Source organism: Manis pentadactyla, chromosome 11 (assembly GCF_030020395.1).
Source record: "Manis pentadactyla isolate mManPen7 chromosome 11, mManPen7.hap1, whole genome shotgun sequence".
Lineage (NCBI taxonomy): Eukaryota > Metazoa > Chordata > Mammalia > Pholidota > Manidae > Manis > Manis pentadactyla.
Window position 1 is genome coordinate 82,739,742 of NC_080029.1, and position 21,566 is coordinate 82,761,307.

The following is a 21,566-nucleotide window of genomic DNA, read 5'->3' on the forward strand; positions in this document are numbered from 1 at the left end:
CCTATAGAATCAATCTAAGTAAATTATGACACATAAAGACTGGAGAATATGTAATTGCTTTTTAAAAACAAGGTAGGTCTGTGTTTTGACACTGAAAAATCTTCATAATATGTAAGTGAAAAAACAAGGTTTTAAAAAATGTTGATAGTGTAATATTTTAGTTTTACATCTACCTAATCTGTCTTTGTCTAGAATATAGTTTGAAAATATACATACCAGCCTGTTAACTGTGATCACTTCTGAGGAGTGATGTTAGATGCTTTCATAGAGAGTATTCACTTTTCATTTGATACAGTTCTGTGCTATTTAAACTTTTCACAACAGGCAAAATTACTTTATAATGTAGAAAAAATGAATGAATAAATATAAATACTTGACACAGAGAGAATTTTTGTGATTCTCTTCTCATTCTGTTCAGTTGGTAATGACTAGCCTATATGTTTTTTTCCTTTAATCCACATTATAAATCAAGTCTTAGGTTTGTAGGTGTGCTAAAATTACTGAGATATAGAAGGAAAATGGCAGCAAATAAAAAGTTCTTGTAAAAAGTTACCAGGTACTAAATTTAAATTTATTCAGATTGTTTATGATGCTCAACTGCATTATTCTTTTAAGTGGGCCAATAAATCACCTTTGCATAATTCTAAAATACATCTACCAGATAGTTTAATTGAAAAAAGTGGTTTCATGCCGTGTGTCAATGTATTTCTTAACAAATTAGATAACTGTCTTTCAGGTTTCTCAGGACCATGAGACAATGGCACAAGTTTTGTTCAGCAGGAATTTGAGATTGAATGTAGCTTTAACTTTCTGGAGAAAAAGAAGCATAAGTGAACTTGTAGCTTATTTGGTGAGGTAAGTTAAAGTAATTTCCATTGTGTAATCTAGACGTACCTCTTTTTTTTGTTACACTAGCTAAAATTTTAAGCTTCCTATGTTTAGCTTCAGTAGCAGATATGTTTTAAATTACATTCATCACGAGTCTAAGTTAGCAAAATACAGAAAATCATGTGTATTACCAGATTGAACAAAGCTTCTCTAAGTTTCCTATCTATAAAACTGAGAGAGAGAACCAGGTGGTGGTTCTTAGGAACCATATTCTCCAAAAGATGGAGGGAAAAAGTTGATTGCAGATTTCGTTATAAAACTGAGAGATACAGTATGGGAAAGCTAACCTTTTAAGAATCACCTTTGAGTGAAAAATTTAAGCCTTACCTCCTCAGTGTATTCAAGTCTCTTCTCAAATGTTAACCGCAGTGAGGCCTTCCTTGACCACCTTGTTTAAAAATACATATTTTTTCACCCCCCATCTCTCTCTTTCCTGTTTATTTTTCTCCATAGCATTTATCATCTTGCTATAAAATATTTATATTTTATAAATATGCTATAAAATATTTATGAAATAAATATTTTACTTGTTTATTATCTGTCTTTGCCTTCTCCCACCCCCTATACTCACACATATTCTGAAATACAAGCCCTATCTCTCTATTCGCTGCTGTGTTCCAGGCATCTGGCTCATCATAGATTCTCAGATCATTTGTTGAATGAGTGGATTTCTCAAAAGCAGTGTGAAGGTTTTAATATGAAAGTAAATAAGGAAATCAGCTGTCTAAGCAGTTTTGTACCCACAGGATAGAAGACCTTGGAGTTGTGGTGGATTGCCTTCCTGTGCTCACCAATAGGTAAAAAGAATATTTTTCAGAAAAAAATAGGTTTAAAGAGAGATAAATTAGGGCCTGTTTGTATTTTTATAACTTAGTATTTATTTTAGTTTACAGGAAGAAAAACAATATATCTCACTTGGCTGCTGTGTAGACTTGTTGCCTCTAGTAAAGTCCCTACTTAAAAGCAAATTTGAAGAGTAAGTGCTAATCTGAATCTCAGTTCATTTTTTTTTCTTTAAATATCCTTGATTTTGTGCCTTGTGGGTGCATAGTGGTAGATTGAGCTCTATGAGACATAAAATGGTTTCAGTATTTAAGGAGCTTATAGTCCAATTAGGAAAAGAGTATGAATTGACTAAAGAACAATTACAAAAGCATCTATAAACAAGTTACATAAAGTATAGTTTTGTGAAAGTAGTAAAATAAAATTTTTAAGGGGAATCCTCAGTATATGTGTTTTTTTGATGGGAGGAGATATATCATCTTTTGTAAAGACTTCTTGGATGAAAACACTTGAATTTGGTTATAAAATGTCATTTCAGATACATAATAGTTGGTTTAAACTGGCTTCAAGCAGTCATAAAAAGGTGGTGGTCAGAACTGTCATCCAAAACAGAAATTATAAATGATGGGTGAGTATACCTTTAAAAATAAATTCATTCTACTAAAATATTTTTCAGAAAAGCAGCTTGATTAAAGGTGATAATTTTTATTCCATGATCATCATGATCATCAGTATATATATTCTCTTCCATTTTCAGAGAAATATTAAATGGGAATGATATTCATATGTAAAAATTACACATGGAAGTTGAATTCCACAGACTAGGAACCCACTGTATCTCTTGTTCTGCTAGAAGCCTACTTTTCATTTTAGGAGGAAAAAGCACAGGAGTGGTTTAACCCTTATAGCCATTATGAGTAAGGGAGAGAAAAAGAGATGGCCTTTAGTGGAGTAAGTATTAAGGCACAGGAATGGAGGCATTCTCAAGTTAATGGCTACCTAGACATTAACCTGAGAATCAGTATGGATTATTACAATTCTAAAAGCTACACTGTTAGCATAATTTGATGTGGTCAGTTTGCCTTGATGTGAAAATGTGTGAGTATTCTACCAAATGAGCCAGATTATCATGAAACCCCCCAAAAATATCTACCATCAGTCTTCTTAAAGTCCATAATTTTCTTTCAAGGATCTCAAAATTTTCCCACTTCATACCCAAGAACAAGCTGTCCAAATGCTCCAAATGCCCAGTGGTTTTCTTAGTGGCTTTACCAACCAAGTAATCTTAAATTGCCGTGGTTGGCATTTGCTATTTTAAAGAGTTGCATGACTTCAAATGGTATAATTTTCACCTGATAAATATTTGAAAAATTTTAAACTTTAAGTATACTTACTACTACCAAAGCCATATCCTGCTATATTTATATTTTTAATTCTTTTCTTCTAGAAATATTCAGATTCTAAAACAACAATTAAGCAGATTGTGGGAACAGGAAAACCATCTTACTTTGGTTCCAGGATATACTGGCAATATAGCTAAGGTAATCTTTATTTCAGCTTAATCTTAAAATCTACGTTTAAGCTTAATTAAAAATTAGTAATAATATTATATTAGTATTATGCATTCATAAGTGAATGAGCTTTTCAAATATCCAATTCAGTACTATTCTAATAAAGTTCAAAGTCATTTTCATATTTATATATGCTTAAGATACCCTGAACATGAATATGACGTTGTCAGGGAACACAGGAATTAGCCATTGAATGTGTTTCAGAAAGAGACATAGAAATAATGTGCTAGAGGGCATTTAATGACCTTGTTCCAATTAGAGAAAAATATATGAGGAAAAGTTCTGAATCCAGCTTAGGAAGACATCTGAAAACAGACAATGACACTCAGAAAGCAAGAGGTAAGGAACAGAATCAAATGGTTTTGGGGTGTTAATAATTTACTTGGCTTTTGCTAATGTCGTGGTTTTTGGGAAAGTAAACTTCAAATCACAGTATGAATTTGACATTATTCTTTATTTATCTGTTTGTCTCTTAAAGGAAAAGATACATTACGAGTGTTTGGATTTTAATATTTATACTCCAGGAAACATTGGGTAGTTAAAATATAATTATAGGAAAAAATCATAGAGAAATATTTTCACTGTTTTACTGGGCATACTCATTTCATAATTAGGCATTAGCCAGAAATACAAAAGCATTCTTTGTTTAAAAAAATATAGTATTGTAAATAAGAGGATTTTTGTCATGGACTTACTGGTAAAATTCTTCTTAGATACCATTGAGGAAAAAAGGGCAAAATTATGTGTCAAGCAAGGATGTTACACTATATATAATTTTACCCTGTAGAATTCTTGATGAAAATCTTAATAAACAGAAATCAATTTCTCAGAAGTTTTTTGTTGTAGTTTGTTTTCTTTTGATAATGGGGGAAAGGAAGTAAAAGTTGATAGCAAATGGAATACTTTTACAGCATGATACATCATCACCTTGTTCAGGAGGCACCTTGTATTCTTGGTAGTAATACTGAAAAATTGTTTCCTTAAAAATTTGCTTTTAATTGTAAATTTTTATAAAGGGAGAAACTTAATTATGAACATGACCTTAAGATACTGTATTACTGAAAACAATATTGAGTGATGAAAAGTTATATGAAGTTCCTTAAGCTGTGAGAAAAACCTCTTTTACAACAACCTCAGCTGTAATTTTTTGAGGGTAGAAATCAGAAAGGCTATCATCAAGCTGGCCTAGAGTTTCTTATAACACTGAAGGAATCACTATGAATGAATTAATGATCTTGCTGAGGTATTTGATCACAGGAACCAAAAACCTTTAATCAGCAAATAAACAAATGCAGGTAAAATTTGAGTAAGACATCTTTTCCCTCAAAAGGTCACAAAGGGAAACTAGACAAATCAAGTACCAAAAAGGGAGAAGAAAATGAGGCATGTATTTGTGTATTTACTCTACTGGCTAATGAAATGTTTTTATTTTATTTTCTAAGGATGTAGATGCTTATTTATTGCAGTTGCATTGAGAGACACTTCATCTACTAAAGAGCATTTGGTTCTTCAAACATCCCTGGACTATATGATTTTCCCTAAATGTCTCACCTGAGAACTGTGAACTGTGGAAGAAATCAAAAGCATTTTTTTTCTTCTTTAAAAAGCCACATAACTAAACCACTAATGAAATCCTGTAATCTACTTCACATTGAAGTGGAAAAATATCCAAAAGGAGCAGCTTCAACTTTAAAGAGGTGAAAGTGCACTATGAAGATTGTTCACCTTTGCTGCGCTTGGGATTTATATGGTTATTTGGTAACATTGTTTAAGAACTACTGGGTCTTAATGCAATCCTGTATAAGAATATAATTTATATTATGTGAAAAAAAAAGAAAGACAGGACTTATTACTAGGAATCACAAAGACCAATCATCATTACTTTTTTTAAGATTGTGTTTTATATATAAGAAAACACTTAAATGTACGCAGCTATTATGTTGAAAAGACTTTGAAAGTTTAAAATGTAATAGCAAATAATCTATACTAAAAGTTTTTTGTCTGCACTGAGATATTGTGTATACAAAATGCCTTAATTATAAGCCAATATGTATGATACCAATACCTGTTTAAAAAAATTTTAAACCAGCCATGCTTCTGGCATGATAAAATCATGGAATTAAATCAGGGGTTTCCATTCATGTAGAATGTTGTTAAAAAAACAGCATTTTTAAAACTTGAGACTATTTTTAGTATCTCCGATTTTTTTCCCCAGACTCATCATGTCATGTATGTATATGTTATTCCTATATAAAAGAAAAAGGTTAACATGTATTTGTATGAATGCTTAACTGGAAATGTCCATGGAGTTGGCTAATTTATATTCACTTTTTATTGTATGTAGATTTCTAATATTTTCAGTTCTGTATCATTTACACTTCTTTCATTTGAGTAAATTCACTAAATATTTCTAATTATTGCTTTTTTAAATTCTGACTTTATATGAATTCTAATTCTTTTTTACTACATATGTTTTAAAGAATTATATACCATGCTTTCTAAATGTTTACAATTAGTACTGACTTTGTATTTTAAATTCCAACACTTTATATTACTACCTCCTCTAATTGGTATGAATGCCAGCAGACTGTATGAGGTCTTTTTTTTTTTTAATTCATTTTTGGTGTCAGTGAACCCACTTCTGGAATGTGTTAACAGCTGTTATATCTTACCTTGAAAGTGATTAGGGTTTAAATATCACTGTTGGTGGTTTTGTACATCATCTCATCTTTAATAATTGTGAAAGGTATCTGAGCAAAGATTTTTAGTAATCGAATTACTCTGCAATAATCTTCAAGTACATGAATGTAAATCTTTAGCATTTATCTATTTAGCCACTACTGATATAAATCCCAAACGAACATCTTTCTTGTTTTAAAAATGTTGTCTTTCACTGAGTTCTATTTTTATGTAGCAGTATTTCATATAGCTATGTATTCCTCAGAGTGAGCATCAACTGTAGTGATTGTTTATTTTCTTAAATCTTTAGACTACAATAACTTCAGATTACTGCACTTCTGTGATATGAGAGTTATTTAAGAAGTTGTTTTTCAGGAGGTGGGAATTTGAATCATAAGCCTGTGTCATCTCTGTGAAACATTAAGATGATGAAATAGGATATTTCTTTGTTCCTATTCCTTGAATTATCACTGTCTTATCTAATAGTTTGAACCAGTTAGCTCAGTTGCAGCATGGTGCTAATGAGGCTAAGGACAGTTCAGTCGTTTTATAGATTGATGAACTTAACACACACACACAGAGAACTATTCATGGCTACATATTTTATCTTCTCTTAAGAAATTCAACTCTTGGTCACCAGGAAGACGGTGTGTAAACCATCTTAGCATAAACCCTTCACCTCAAACAGGAAGATAACTCAGATACTTGGTGTATGTCATAGGGCAGACTTGAAATCTAGTATTTAAGATGTACCTAAAATACTATGGCACTGTAATTTTCTCTGGGTAAGATCATTGATTAAACAGTATCTTTCAAAAATCAAGTTTCAATAACTCAAACTTCAGTAAAACTTAAGTACAAATATAAATGATACATAGTAAGGAATGGTATTATCCTGTTAATAAAGAGTTCCTGTGCCTAAGTTTGGGTTTGTTGAAGAAAAGTAATAAAACTTCGTTTTATTTACTAGGAACTATATAAGGCAGCATTGTCTTTAGCTTACAAATATTCACACACTCCTCATTTCTGTTCTTGGCCTTCACAGTTTACTTTAGTACCTACCTCAGTTACTGAGTTATGATTAGCATGCGGTGATTTTTAGATTCCTGCATAAATATCGTTGAACACTTCAGTTGCTATTAAGCTCTTCTCATGCTGTTTAATCATAACAGTGTTAATCTCCAGAAAGAGCCAAAGAAAGTGTCTACAAAGTATTTTGGCTGTTTTATTGACCTAATTAGGACAATTACTATCTGTCATTGCTCATTTTTGCTGTGCTATTAAACAGTATACAGAGCTGAGGTCTCTATGCCTTTTTACCTCTTCTACTTCAGGTTTTCTCTACTTCACAAGCCTAGGGACAGGTTGTTTATTGAGGTGATAGATGGTTATAATCAAGTAATTCTAGGCAGAAAGTGACTGGATTTTGTAATGAGTGATCATGATTAGAATAAGGGTTAAAAGTTAGGAAGCAAGAATTATCCAGGTGGTTTTTAAAGTTAATTTTTTGGCAGTAATTTCAAAGGTAATTGACACAGATTATTTACATGAATCTTGAGATATGAAAATTGGATATAAATATCCACTTTGGGGAATCATTAATATTAGTACTGAACTTTAATGGCTGCTGAGGAGTTAAATCCTAATGCCTCTAAACATACTTGGTACCTGTCATGCCCTAACCTTAAAAATGGTTGTATGAGTTCAAAGCTGTATTTCTGGACTTTGAAGTAGTAATTTTCTTAAACTTAGAACATTTCTATATTTGGCAAGTTGTTGATGTAATTAACATTTATGGATAACAGTAATAACTATTAGCTATTAAATGCTGGTAATAGAAATCATTTAAATGTTTACTTAAGTTTAATTAAGGGGTTTGAAACATCAAAATTTTAGTTAATATTATGGTAGTCATTCCCAGTTATCTTTATTCCTATTTAGGAACAAAATAGAAGCTTCAGGTTGCCTTTGTTGAGATAAGACAAAATATTAAAGCAGCTGACTAAACTGGAGTGATCCATTTGGATGCACTACTTAACTTTAAATACGGACTTTATGTTCTGGACTACTTCAGATGGAAATAGTATTGCTGAACATTTGTTAGCAGCTTTTTACTCCTATGTTACTGTTTCTCCCTTAATTTCTAATTCTTCTAACTATGAAAATGGTCATAAAACTTTGTGACACATTATTCCCTCTCCTTTTTTATTCAGTAACAGGAATATAGAATAAAAAGTTCATGCCCAGGCACTGTATGCTTCTAATTTGTAATATAGCTTGATTGATTTAGTGACCATGCCAAGTATAAGAATAAAAGGAAATCCTGCATATCATATACTTTCCAATACTGTCCTCATAATAATATTTAAAATATTATAGTCATTTTAATTTTCTCTGGGTCAGATCATTGACTTAACAATATCTGCTAAAATCAAACTTCAGGAAAAATTAAGCACAGCTACAAATGAAACATAGTATATACCACAGGATTTTCTCTTAGAGACTGTAATTAATCATAACATACAAAAAGATATAATTACTGTGTAACAGTAGTTCTGTGGAAGGGCAGCCCCACAGCTGCCACTGTTTTCATAGCAAAGCTTGTTATGTATTATTACTTTGATATACAGAATTCTTTGAACTATGAAGTTTTCAGATGGAAGATGCCAGGAGTCTGGATAAGGATTCAGCCCCCAAATACACTTGAACTAGTGTTGATTCTTATGCTTTACGGTATTCTGTATTTTCATTCATATGTAAATCAGGATTTTCTTTTTTTTATTTCAAACGTCCTGGACCTGGCCAAGACTCTGACACTATGGATTTACACCAAAGCAAAGAAGAATTGGTCCAAAGTATTTTCTAGGGCAAGGAAGTGTTGTAGAAGTCCTGCAATACACTGACTTGATAGAATTACTCTGTCGCATTTATGAACCAAACCTGCAACATGGAGCCTGGATTGGAATTAGACCTCACCTTCCAGAAGTCAAAAGCACATAGCATCCATTTGCTTTTCTACTTTCGTTTTATAATGAAAGAAGGAAAGAAAAGAAAAAACTTAATTAACTCTTTGTATAAAATTAGTTGAACAGGTGAATGAGGACCTACTTCACCTCTGACTTGCCTTGAAGTACACTCACCAGTTCCTCTCCATACCTGTAGCTTAGTCTCAACAACAGCAGAAAAAAATGAAGGTTAATACCTTTCTTTAAGGCAGGTTCTAATGCTTACATTACATTTGGAAGAAGCTCATCTTTTCCCCTTAAGCATCCAGATTCCTTTTCTCTTACTTAGATGATAAGAAGTCAGTAAAGGGGAGAACCCACTCACTTTTCAGTTCTCTTCTCTTGAAGCCTTCTCTGCCTGTCTCTTAGACGTTGGTGTTCTCTACTATCTAAACTTCTGTTTTAAGGTTTCTTCTCTCTACCATTACCCTGAGAAACATTGTTTATTCCCATGGACTCCTTTACTATCTACATTAATTGTTCTCATTTTGGGGGTGGAAGGGAGGCCAATTTTTGGTTGATAAATATACATGTGTTTTTTCTAATGTTGGGCAAACATTGAATTGTATGTTTATCATTCTCAAATACATATCTTGCTCTCAACCTCTTAGCTCATAAACTTTATATCCAGTTGCCTAATGTAAACATTCATTGGGATAGCTAAGACATCTTAAATTCAGTATATCCATAATTGATCTCATTTGCCACCTCTGCTGCATCAACTCTATCCCCCAACACCCACAGGGAGAAAAAAAAGTTGCCTGGGTCCTGGGTTTCTATTATCATTGGATACTTCTAATATCAATGATAATATTAAGTCACAAACTTTTGAATCATCTCTAAATCGCTCATCAAATCCTGTTGGTGCAACCCCCTAAATTTCTCTGATCTTTCTACACTTCTCCACCTCTCCTGCCTCTATCTTGGTGTTCGGTATTCCAGCAGCCTTCTGTCTGGTCTCTCTGGCATTGGTCCTCCATCTCTGTAACCTATTCTCCACGCACGCTGCCCCAGAGTAGTCTATAAAGCACACATTTACCATGTCACTCATTAAGGCCTCTTAGGAGAGAGTCTACACAGTATGATTTACAATCTTGATAACACATCCTTCGCTCAGCTCCCAATGTTCCAGCTAGAATAAACTTGTTCCTGTTTCTGGAAAACATTACACTTTCCCTGCAAATGGTTTGTTTGCCTGAATGCTCTTCTCTCTCAGGTTCTCCCGTTTATCACCTTCTTAGCCTTCCAATCTCAGCTTAAACACAGTTCCTCTGGGAAGCCTTCCCTGAAACCTGTTAGGCTGTTACAGTGCTACACACTTGAATCTCAATCCTGTTCTTCTCTTAACACTGCTTATCATTGTTTTGTAATTGCTTATTATCTGTCCTCCCATGAGGCCAGAGATTGTATTCTCTGTCACATCCCCAGTACATAGCATAAGCCTGGCAAGTAGTAGGCATTTAATTCTTAGGAATAAAATGCAAGGATGTGGCATCTCTGGCCATACATTGTACAAGGAAGTACTTTAATAATCCAAAGTTATTTGTGATAGCGTAACAGCTAACAGTGAGTAGTTCTAGAATTAATCAGTTTTCTTCTCTGTGTTTTAGGAAAGTAACTTATAGAAGTTGATACTACAACAAAATAAAATCTTAGCTAAAATGTATTTGATTCTTAAAGGTTATATTTGTTTATTCTATGGTTTCTACATTCCACACAAGATCCATGCGAGTGACGACCATCTACAAAGAGTAAAATTACAATATTTTGTATAATGTGTAAAATATACATAAATTTTCTTAGAATTGAGGCACTCACTTTGGTGTTTTGTGTTTCTACTTTAAACTAATTGAAAGTCATGTGAGATATAGTGTCTTTTACTTTAAGTCCCTTTTTTAAGTTTCTGAAGTAGTTCATGCCTATTTCTGAAAATTAGAATAGTAAAAAGAAGAAAATTAAATACCCATAATGTCATCCACCTGGCAGAACAAGTGTCTATCCTTCCATATTTTCCTCTTTGTGTGTGCATATTTTTAATGCAAATGGACTCATATTACCCATACTGATATTTGGCATGTTGTTCCCTACTTTCCATACACTAGAAATGGTAACTGAAAAACTTTTCCCTATTAAATTAAAGCTCTATGTTCTGAGCAGTACCTTAATTTCATTTGGGAAAATTGTAAGAGGCCAAAAAAATATTTGAGAAGTACTGTTGAAGACTTCTCAATATAGAATTCTGTTTTCTTTGACCTTTGCTAATCATTACCTAATTTTTTTTAAGTGTTAGGAAGAGGGCTTATAAGGAAAAGCAATATATTTTTTTATTTTGAAAAGAACACATAGGTTTAAGTGCTCCTATTTAGGAACAAAATTCCAACTTACACTGTGGTGTATGTCCTCTAGCCATCAAAAAGCTTTCTAAGTAAATAGTAGCTGAGTCCTTATTTGTAAAATAACATAACATTAAGCAAGTCTATGAATATTGAGTCAGTGTAGAACTACAATTGATTTTTAAGATTCACTTCATCTGGATAAGTCCATTCCTAATCTCTCAAAGCATCTTCTGTAAAGCGTTTATTTAATGAGGTGTTTCTAACCAAATAATTTTTTTCTTCTGCCTAAATAATTGTTCTCTAGATGCTATATTCTTCCTTTAAAAGTAATCACTGCATTCCATCTTGGAAGAAACTCACTTAATGCTAGAAATGGTGAAAAAAATAATGGTGAATAATAGTAACAGGTAGGTAAAAGCTAATGATTTTATACACATACACTCATAAAAAAAAATGAATATTATCCTGTGCTATAATCAACCATAATTGTTATATCTTTGTGTAGATAAAGGGAAGGAAATTTTCTTACAAATGTTTGCGCTAAGGACTTACTGAATAATGATCACTCTCTATAGCATTTTTGTGTTGTTAACATTACTAACCAGGCAAAAATCCTTGACCTGCATCAACTCTTTCGATCACACTTTATATTGGGTTGTTTTCACAAAGAACCACTGAAATGTTTGTTTAAAGGACAATAATCTTTATTCTCCACATTTATAAAGTAATTGGTGATTTTACCTGGTATAATTTTGTTTTGACTCATACTTACTAAACCTACTAATAACAAAACAAATCAACAGAAATTGTTAGTACCCTTCTGATTAATAATTTTAAATACTCCATTATTTTGTGTAGATTTTTTTTGTCTTTTACAAACTGTAAAAAATAAAGATAAAATTAGTTTTTAAAGGTGACTATATAGCAACTAAAACAAACCTAACATGTTAGACTTTTAAGAATATCTGATAGTATTGATTCAGGGCCATATTATTATTGCCTTAAGTCTAATAATTTTAACCATTTCTGCTTTGTCAAAATCCATGTAATGTTTGTAATGACTTCATTCTACAAATCTTTCAGAATATGAAGCAGCAAAAGTTTGCTTTAAAAATTTCTCTGGCAAAATTACGTAAAGTAATTTTCTGTAAATGCATTACTTAAATATTGATACAAGTTTGGAATTAAATAGTGGAAGTTACAGTGAGTATAATAATTGACCTGTTTGGTGTAGCTTCTAGAAAATAGCTAATGTTTTAGAATAGTATTACACAATATATCTTTCAAGATTTTCTTGGACAGATAATATACTTTTGTAATTTGAACTAAATGAAAATAACATGACTTCTTTTTCTGTTATCTTTATTAGGTAGTGGTACTAATAATTCTTTGAAAATACAAGTTGATATGGGAGGACTCAGTTGTAAATTTTGTGTTTAAATCACATAAAAAGTGCTTTTAAGTGTTAATTCAGCAGCTGACTTGTGTAATATTTGAGGAAGTATATTGTATCTTTGAAATCAAATACTTTAATTAAAAGATATTTATAAAATACACAAAGCTTCCATGAGCTTGTAGCAGCTGGCATAACCCCATTTGTCATATCACATGTGGTATGAATTTCATGTGTACTATTATTATCTCTTGATCCATCTTTTAAGAAAAAAGCAACAGCTGGCTATATAGAAGAGAAAACTTCCTCAAGTATATCCTTGCAGTATTTATTAGCAGTGATATGAGTAAATTGTAACATTTGGACAGTTTGGAAATGTACATACACACACACACACACATATAAATATATATATAACCATTTTAAGCCACATGTTCACAGATACCAAAGAAACATTTGGTTCAACATTCAACAATTAAGTTGTTAACAAGTGTTTAAATCTACATAAAGATGTGTTTTAAAACAATTTGAATCTATGGCATTTTTTTTCTTCCATTTAGACTAATACAAATTTCTTCTGTTAATCTTTCTGATTATACAGATCTCTAAAAGTCATCTTTCAGATAAGTTTCTCAACACTTTTATTGGAAAACTGAGAAGGTGGTTTTATGTCCCAATAAATACTAATAAGTATGATTGAGGCTATGTCTAAAGTTCTCTATTCATAACATTATTTCCTGATGCTAAACAGAGGCAGCATTAAGCTACCAGATGCCCATTGGGTAATAAGATTCAACTGGTTGAGGTAGTGAAGGCTGCCCATAATCAACAGATCACTTGCTGTGTGCTTGTTGATGTTAAGCACAAAGGTTAGGTACAGTCCCCGTCCTCAAAGAGTTCTAAAATCCTAAATGTACTGTGACCCTAAAACCATGCTTTTGGGAATAACTTTGCAACTTTTCACACTCAAGTACATAAGGTAGTATATTGAACATTTAAAAGTTATTTTCTTTATGTTCTATGTTACTTTTTACTATATGACTGTCTGCAGAAGAAGGAAGCTATTTGCCCTGGTGTTGCTAAGTCCCTCCCAGCTTTATAATCAAAACTCAAGTAAAGTTGAAGAGGGTGTTTTGTGTATATATTGGCTATCCGTGTTTATTTCTAAATTAGATGGATGATATTCATTCTTTATATTAGGGGGGCGGAAGATGGCGGCGTGAGTAGAGCAGTGGAAATCTCCTCCCAAAACCACATATATCTATGAAAATATAACAAAGATAACCCTTCCTAGAATAAAGACCAGAGGACACAGGACAATATCCAGACCACATCCGCACCTGAGAGAACCCAGCGCCTCGCGAAGGGGGTAAGATACAAGCCCCGCCCGGCGGGAGCCGAGCGCCCATCCCCCCAGCTCCCGGCGGGAGAAGAATAGGCAGAGCGGGAGGGAGACGGAGCCCAAGACTGCCAAACACCCAGCCCCAGCCATCCAGGCCCAGACACAGTATGTGCGCAGGGGGCCCTGGATACTAGGAAAACAGGGCAGCAAGAACAGTGAGCAGGCACCGGAGGCCGGGCGCCAGAGAACATAAGAAAAGCGTGCGACCAATTTTTTTCTTTTTTTTTTTTTTTTTTTGCTGTTTTGTTTTGGCGAGTGCTTTTTGGAAGCCTTAAAGGGATAGGGACCCCAATACTACGGAAACACGGCAGCAAGAACAGTGAGTGGGCACCTGTGGCCTGGCGCCGGAGGACACCAGAAAAGCAAGCGACCATTTTTTTTTTTTTTTTTGGCTGCTGTTTTGTTTTGGCGAGCGCTGTTTGGAAGTCTTAAAGGGACACGGCGGGACACAATCCAGAAGTAGAATCCGGGGATCTCTGGGCACCCTAACCCCTGGGCTGCAGGGAGCAGGGAGGCCCCTTATGGAGATAAATAGCCTCCCAGCTGTTCCCCCTCCAACGCTACTCCACCACTTTGGAGCAGTTGCCCGAGCCAGGCCACGCCCACAGCAACAGCGGAGATAAACTCCATAGCAGCCGGGCAGGAAGCAGAAACCCTGTCTGCGCGCAGCTGCCCAGCACAAGCCACTAGAGGGCGCTGTTCTCCTAGGAGAGGAGGGCCACAAACCAACAAGAAGGGAAGTTCTTGCAGCCGTCACTCGTCCCAGCACTGCAAACTATTCCTATCACCATGAAAAGGCAAAGCTACAGGCAGACAAAGATCACAGAGACAAAACCAGAGAAGGAGACAGACCTAACCAGTCTTCCTGACAAAGAATTCAAAATAAGAATCATAAACATGCTGACAGAGATGCAGAGAAATATGCAAGAGAAAAGGGATGAAGTCCAGAGGGAGATCACAGATGCCAGAAAGGAGATCACAGAAATGAAACAAACTCTGGAAGAGTTTATAAGCAGAATGGATAGGATGCAAGAGGCCATTGATGGAATTAAAACCAGAGAACAGGAATGCATAGAAGCTGACATAGAGAGAGACAAAATGATCTCCAGGAATGAAACAATATTAAGAGAACTGTGTGACCAATCCAAAAGGAACAATATCCGTATTATAGGGGTTTCAGAAGAAGAAGAAGAAGAGAGAGGAAAAGAGATGGAAAGTATCTAAGAAGAAATAATTGCTGAAAACTTCCCCAAACTGTGGGAGGAAATAATCGAACAGACCACGGAAATACACAGAACCCCCAACAGAAAGGATCCAAGAAGGACAACACCAAGACACATAATAATTAAAATGGCAAAGATCAAGGACAAGGAAAGAGTGTTAAAGGCAGCTAGAGAGAAAAAGGTCACCTATAAAGGAAAACCCATCAGGCTAACATCAGACTTCTCAACAGAAACCCTACAGGCCAGAAGAAAATGGCATGATATATTTAATACAAAGAAACAGAAGGGCCTTGAACCAAGGATACTGTATCCAGCACGACTATCATTCAAATATGATGGTGGGATTAAACAATTCCCAGACAAACAAAAGCTGAGGGAATTTGCTTTTCACAAACCACCTCTACAGAACATCTTACAGGGACTGCTCTAGATGGGAGCACTCCTAGAAAGAGCACAGCACAAAACACCCAACATATGAAGAATCAAAGAGGAGGAATAAGAAGGGAGAGAAGAAAAGAATATCCAGACAGTGTGTATAACAGCTCAATAAGCGAGCTAAGTTAGGCAGTAAGATACTAAAGAGGCTAACCTTGAACCTTTGGTAACCACGAATTTAAAGCCTGCAATGGCAATAAGTACATATCTTTCAATAGTCACCCTAAATGTTAATGGGCTGAATGCACCAATCAAAAGACACAGAGTAATAGAATGGATAAAAAAGCAAGACCCATCTATATGCTGCTTACAAGAAACTCACCTCAAACCCAAAGACATGTACAGACTAAAAGTCAAGGGATGGAAAAACATATTTCAAGCAAACAACAGCGAGAAGAAAGCAGGGGTTGCAGTACTAATAACACACGAAATAGACTTCAAAACAAAGAAAGTAAGAGATAAAGAAGGACACTACATAATAATAAAGGGCTCAGTCCAACAAGAGGATATAACCATTCTAAATATATATGCACCCAACACAGGAGCACCAGCATATGTGAAACAAATACTAACAGAACTAAAGGGGGAAATAGACTGCAATGCATTCATTCTAGGAGACTTCAACACACCACTCACCCCAAAGGATAGATCCACCAGGCAGAAAATAAGTAAGGACACGGAAGCACTGAACAACACAGTAGAGCAGATGGACCTAATAGACATCTATAGAACTCTACATCCAAAAGCAGCGGGATATACATTCTTCTCAAGTGCACATGGAACATTCTCCAGAATAGACCACATACTAGGCCACAAAAAGAGCCTCAGAAAATTCCAAAAGATTGAAATCCTACCAACCAACTTTTCAGACCACAAAGGCATAAAACTAGAAATAAACTGTACAAAGAAAGCAAAGAAGCTCACAAACACATGGAGGCTTAACAACACGCTCCTAAATAATCAATGGATCAATGACCAAATCAAAATGGAGATCCAGCAATATATGGAAACAAATGACAACAAGAACACTAAGCCCCAACTTCTGTGGGACACAGCAAAAGCAGTCTTAAGAGGAAAGTATATAGCAATCCAAGCATATTTAAAAAAGGAAGAACAATCCCAAATGAATGGTCTAATGTCACAATTATTGAAATTGGAAAAAGAAGAACAAATGAGGCCTAAGGTCAGCAGAAGGAGGGACATAATAAAGATCAGAGAAGAAATAAATAAAATTGAGAAGAATAAAACAATAGCAAAAATCAATGAAACCAAGAGCTGGTTCTTTGAGAAAATAAACAAAATAGATAAGCCTCTAGCCAGACTTATTAAAAAGAAAAGAGAGTCAACACAAATCAACAGTATCAGAAACGAGAAAGGAAAAATCACGACGGACCCCACAGAAATACAAAGAATTATTAGAGAATACTATGAAAACCTATATGCTAACAAGCTGGGAAACCAAGGAGAAATGGACAACTTCCTAGAAAAATACAACCTTCCAAGACTGACCCAGAAAGAAACAGAAAATCTAAACAGACCAATTACCAGGAACGAAACTGAAGCGGTAATGAAAAAACTACCAAAGAACAAAACCCCCGGGCCAGATGGATTTACCTCGGAATTTTATCGGACATACAGGGAAGACATAATACCCATTCTCCTTAAAGTTTTCCAAAAAATAGAGGAGGAGGGGATACTCCCAAACTCATTCTATGAAGCTAACATCACCCTAATACCAAAACCAGGCAAAGACCCCACCAAAAAAGAAAACTACAGACCAATAGCCCTGATGAACGTAGATGCAAAAATACTCAACAAAGTATTAGCAAACCGAATTCAAAAATACATCAAAAGGATCATACACCATGACCAAGTGGGATTCATCCCAGGGATGCAAGGATGGTACAACATTCGAAAGTCCATCAACATCATCCACCACATCAACAAAAAGAAAGACAAAAACCACATGATCATCTCCATAGATGCTGAAAAAGCATTTGACAAAGTTCAACATCCATTCATGATAAAAACTCTCAGCAAAATGGGAATAGAGGGCAAGTACCTCAACATAATAAAGGCCATCTATGATAAACCCACAGCCAACATTATATTGAACAGCGAGAAGCTGAAAGCATTTCCTCTGAGATCAGGCACTAGACAGGGATGCCCACTCTCTCCACTGTTATTTAACATAGTACTGGAGGTCCTAGCCACGGCAATCAGACAAAACAAAGAAATACAAGGAATCCACATTGGTAAAGAAGAAGTTAAACTGTCACAATTTGCAGATGACATGATATTGTACATAAAAAACCCTAAGGACTCCACACCAAAACTACTAGAACTGATATTGGAATACAGCAAAGTTGCAGGATACAAAATCAACACACAGAAATCTGTGGCTTTCCTATACACTAATAATGAACCAACAGAAAGAGAAATCAGGAAAACAATTCCATTCACAATTACATAAAAAAAAAAATACCTAGGAATAAACCTAACCAAAGAAGTGAAAGACTTATACTCTGAAAACTACAAGTCACTCTTAAGAGAAATTAAAGGAGACACTAACAGATGGAGACTCATCCCATGCTCGTGGCTAGGAAGAATTAATATCATCAAAATGGCCATCCTGCCCAAAGCAATATACAGATTTGATGCAATCCATATGAAACTACCAGCAACATTCTTCAATGAACTGGAACAAATAATTCAAAAATTCATATGGAAACACCAAAGACCCCGAATAGCCAAAGCAATCCTGAGAAAGAAGAATAAAGTAGGGGGGATCTCACTCCCCAACTTCAAGCTCTACTTTAAAGCTATAGTAATCAAGACAATTTGGTACTGGCACAAGAACAGAGCCACAGACCAATGGAACAGACTAGAGAATCCAGACATTAACCCAGACATATATGGTCAATTAATATTTGATAAAGGAGCCATGGACATACACTGGCGAAATGACAGTCTCTTCAACAGATGGTGCTGGCAAAACTGGACAGCTACATGTAGGAGAATGAAACTGGACCATTGTCTAATCCCATATACAAAAGTAAACTCAAAATGGATCAAAGACCTGAATGTAAGTCATGAAACCATTAAACTCTTGGAAGAAAACATAGGCAAAAATCTCTTAGACATAAACATGAGTGACCTCTTCTTGAACATATCTCCCCAGGCAAGGAAAACAACAGCAAAAATGAATAAGTGGGACTATATTAAGCTGAAAAGCTTCTGTGCAGCAAAAGACACCATCAATAGAACAAAAAGGAACCCTACAGTATGGGAGAATATATTTGAAAATGACACATCCGATAAAGGCTTGACGTCCAGAATATATAAAGAGCTCACATGCCTCAACAAACAAAAAACAAATAACCCAATTAAAAAATGGGCAGAGGAACTGAACAGACAGTTCTCCAAAAAAGAAATACAGATGGCCAACAGACACATGAAAAGATGCTCCACATCGCTAATTATCAGAGAAATGCAAATTAAAACTACAATGAGGTATCACCTCACACCAGTAAGTATTGCCACAATCCAAAAGACAAACAACAACAAATGTTGGCGAGGCTGTGGAGAAAGGGGAACCCTCCTACACTACTGGTGGGAATGTAAGTTAGTTCAACCATTGTGGAAAGCAGTATGGAGGTACATCAAAATGCTCAAAACAGACTTACCATTTGACCCAGGAGTTGCACTCCTAGGAATTTAGCCTAAGAATGCAGCAATCAAGTATGAGAAAGATCAGTGCACCCCTATGTTTATCACAGCACTATTTACAATAGCCAAGAATTGGAAGCAACCTAAATGTCCATCAATAGATGAATGGATAAAGAAGATGTGGTACATATACACAATGGAATACTACTCAGCCATAAGAAAAGGGCAAATCCAACCATTTGCAGCAACATGGATGGAGCTGGAGGGTATTATGCTCAGTGAAACAAGCCAAGTGGAGAAAGAGAAATACCAAATGATTTCACTTACCTGTGCAATATAAGAACAAAGGAAAAACTGAAGGAACAAAACAGCAGCAGAATCACAGAACTCAAGAATGGACTAACAGGTACCAAAGGGAAAGGGACTGGGGAGGATGGGTGGGTAGGGAGGGATAAGGCGGGGAGAAGTAGTGGGGTGGGGTATTAAGATTAGCATGCATGGGGGGGTAGGAGAAAAGGGAGGGCTGTACAACACAGAGAAGGCAAGTAGTGATTCTACAACATTTTGCTATGCTGATGGACAGTGACTCTAAGGGGGTTTGTGGGGGGGACCTGGTATAGGGGAGAGCCTAGTAAACATAATATTCGTCATGTAAGTGTAGATTAGTGATACAAAAAAAAAAAAGGGGCAGTTCCTGTGTGGTAACCTCCAATGAGTTCTACACAAGGGTATAAAGGGCATATAAAAGTGTAGGCAAAGGGTCTGTTTGTGTTTATACAGAGGATCAAAGCCTAATTGGGCTACCCCGAAAATGAACTAAGATATGATATGAAAAAGAACTTCCAACATCAGCACTCTCTGGAAGACTCATGCCAGAAGATGATCATCAAAAAACCCCAACAAAGATCCACGCACTGCTACAGCTGTAGATGCACTCAACCCACCAGTTCCTGGACTTGCCATGGGAATGAAGAAGGAGATATCTAAGCTGGCCTGTGCATACAGTAAAACAACAAATTTGACTGGATCTATACTGTTGGAACTCAACCAAGAATTAGGAGAAGTGCAAATTGTAGCGCTCCAAAATCTTACAACTACAGACTATTTACTGCTAAAAGAACGTAAGGGATGTGAACATTCCCCAGGAATGGGTTGTTTTAATTTGTCTGATTTCTCTCAGACTGTTCAAGTTCAGTTGGACAATATCCACCATATCATAGATAAGTTTTCACAAATGCCTAAGGTGCCTAACTGGTTTTCTTGGTTTCACTGGAGATGGCTGGTAATTACAGGTATGCTTTGGTTATGTAACTATACTCCTATTATGTTAATGTGTGTGCGCAATTTAAGTAGTAGCTTAAAACCTATACATGCTGAAGTTACTCTACAAGAAGATATGTCAAAGAAATAATCAATCGTCCCATGTTTTCTTCCACCTGCTACTTCTATAGCTTTTCTTCTTCCTTCCTAATTACAACCCTTAAATAGAATTCGTGCCTCATATCAAATTTACTGAGTATCATAATTCTTCCAAGTGGTAAAGATACCTCAAGACAAATGCTGGGCATAGAAGCTACAGGGCATAAATATGCAAAGAAATAAAAAGCTAACCATTTCAAACAATAAGGCTTCTCTCTCTCTTACACCAACTTTACATTTCCCTGTATGGCCCCGGAAGATGACTGGTTAGCCAGAGACGGGTAAGATTCCTCAAGGGAGAAACAACCTAAGACAGGCACAGTCGCAGGGGGGTCATCAGGTGAGAAATTGGGGATCAACAGAGGTGAGGCTTAGAACCTCACCCCCCCCCCCCGTTCTGAGAGAAATCTTCTGCATACGTGGATGTATTATTGCCCTTGTCTAGCTTGGATTAACACATAGTCTACAGGCACACACCTGATCATCTACATTTGCTCTCTTACAACACTAAACTATGTTTTCTACCTTTATCTTGTATCTACCTACCACTTCAGCACTTTATTAAATATAATAATAATAAAGAGAGAAATGTGGTATTCACATATAAATCAAGTATAAAAATCAAATGAGTATTCATATTTGAACTGACTGTTTATAGTTCATAATGTATGAGCAAAACCGAAAGTTTCTGTGATGACTGCCCTTGTACTGTTCACTATGTAACTTATTCACTATGTAAGAATTTGTTCTCCATGTAAGAACT

General features: G+C 35.3%; 2 protein-coding genes across 6 annotated transcripts in view; one reads left to right on the forward strand and one right to left on the reverse strand.

Moving 5' to 3' along the window:
• The window catches only part of KATNBL1 (katanin regulatory subunit B1 like 1), a 40,582-nt gene extending 33,842 nt beyond the window's left edge, over positions 1–6,740 (forward strand). For 3 of the 5 annotated variants that reach the window (XM_036887559.2, XM_057488643.1, XM_036887560.2), the window contains exons 5-10: positions 737–855; positions 1,635–1,685; positions 1,775–1,864; positions 2,210–2,299; positions 3,119–3,212; positions 4,685–6,740. In XM_036887559.2, coding sequence (XP_036743454.1) covers positions 737–855; positions 1,635–1,685; positions 1,775–1,864; positions 2,210–2,299; positions 3,119–3,212; positions 4,685–4,717 — 477 coding nt within the window. In that variant the 3' untranslated portion in view covers positions 4,718–6,740. The remainder of the gene's footprint in view (positions 1–736; positions 856–1,634; positions 1,686–1,774; positions 1,865–2,209; positions 2,300–3,118; positions 3,213–4,684) is intronic. The other 2 variants (XM_057488644.1, XM_057488645.1) reach the window with 2 other exon arrangements.
• Positions 1–21,566, reverse strand: part of EMC4 (ER membrane protein complex subunit 4) — a 101,234-nt gene that overhangs the window by 59,955 nt on the left and 19,713 nt on the right. The window lies entirely within an intron of this gene.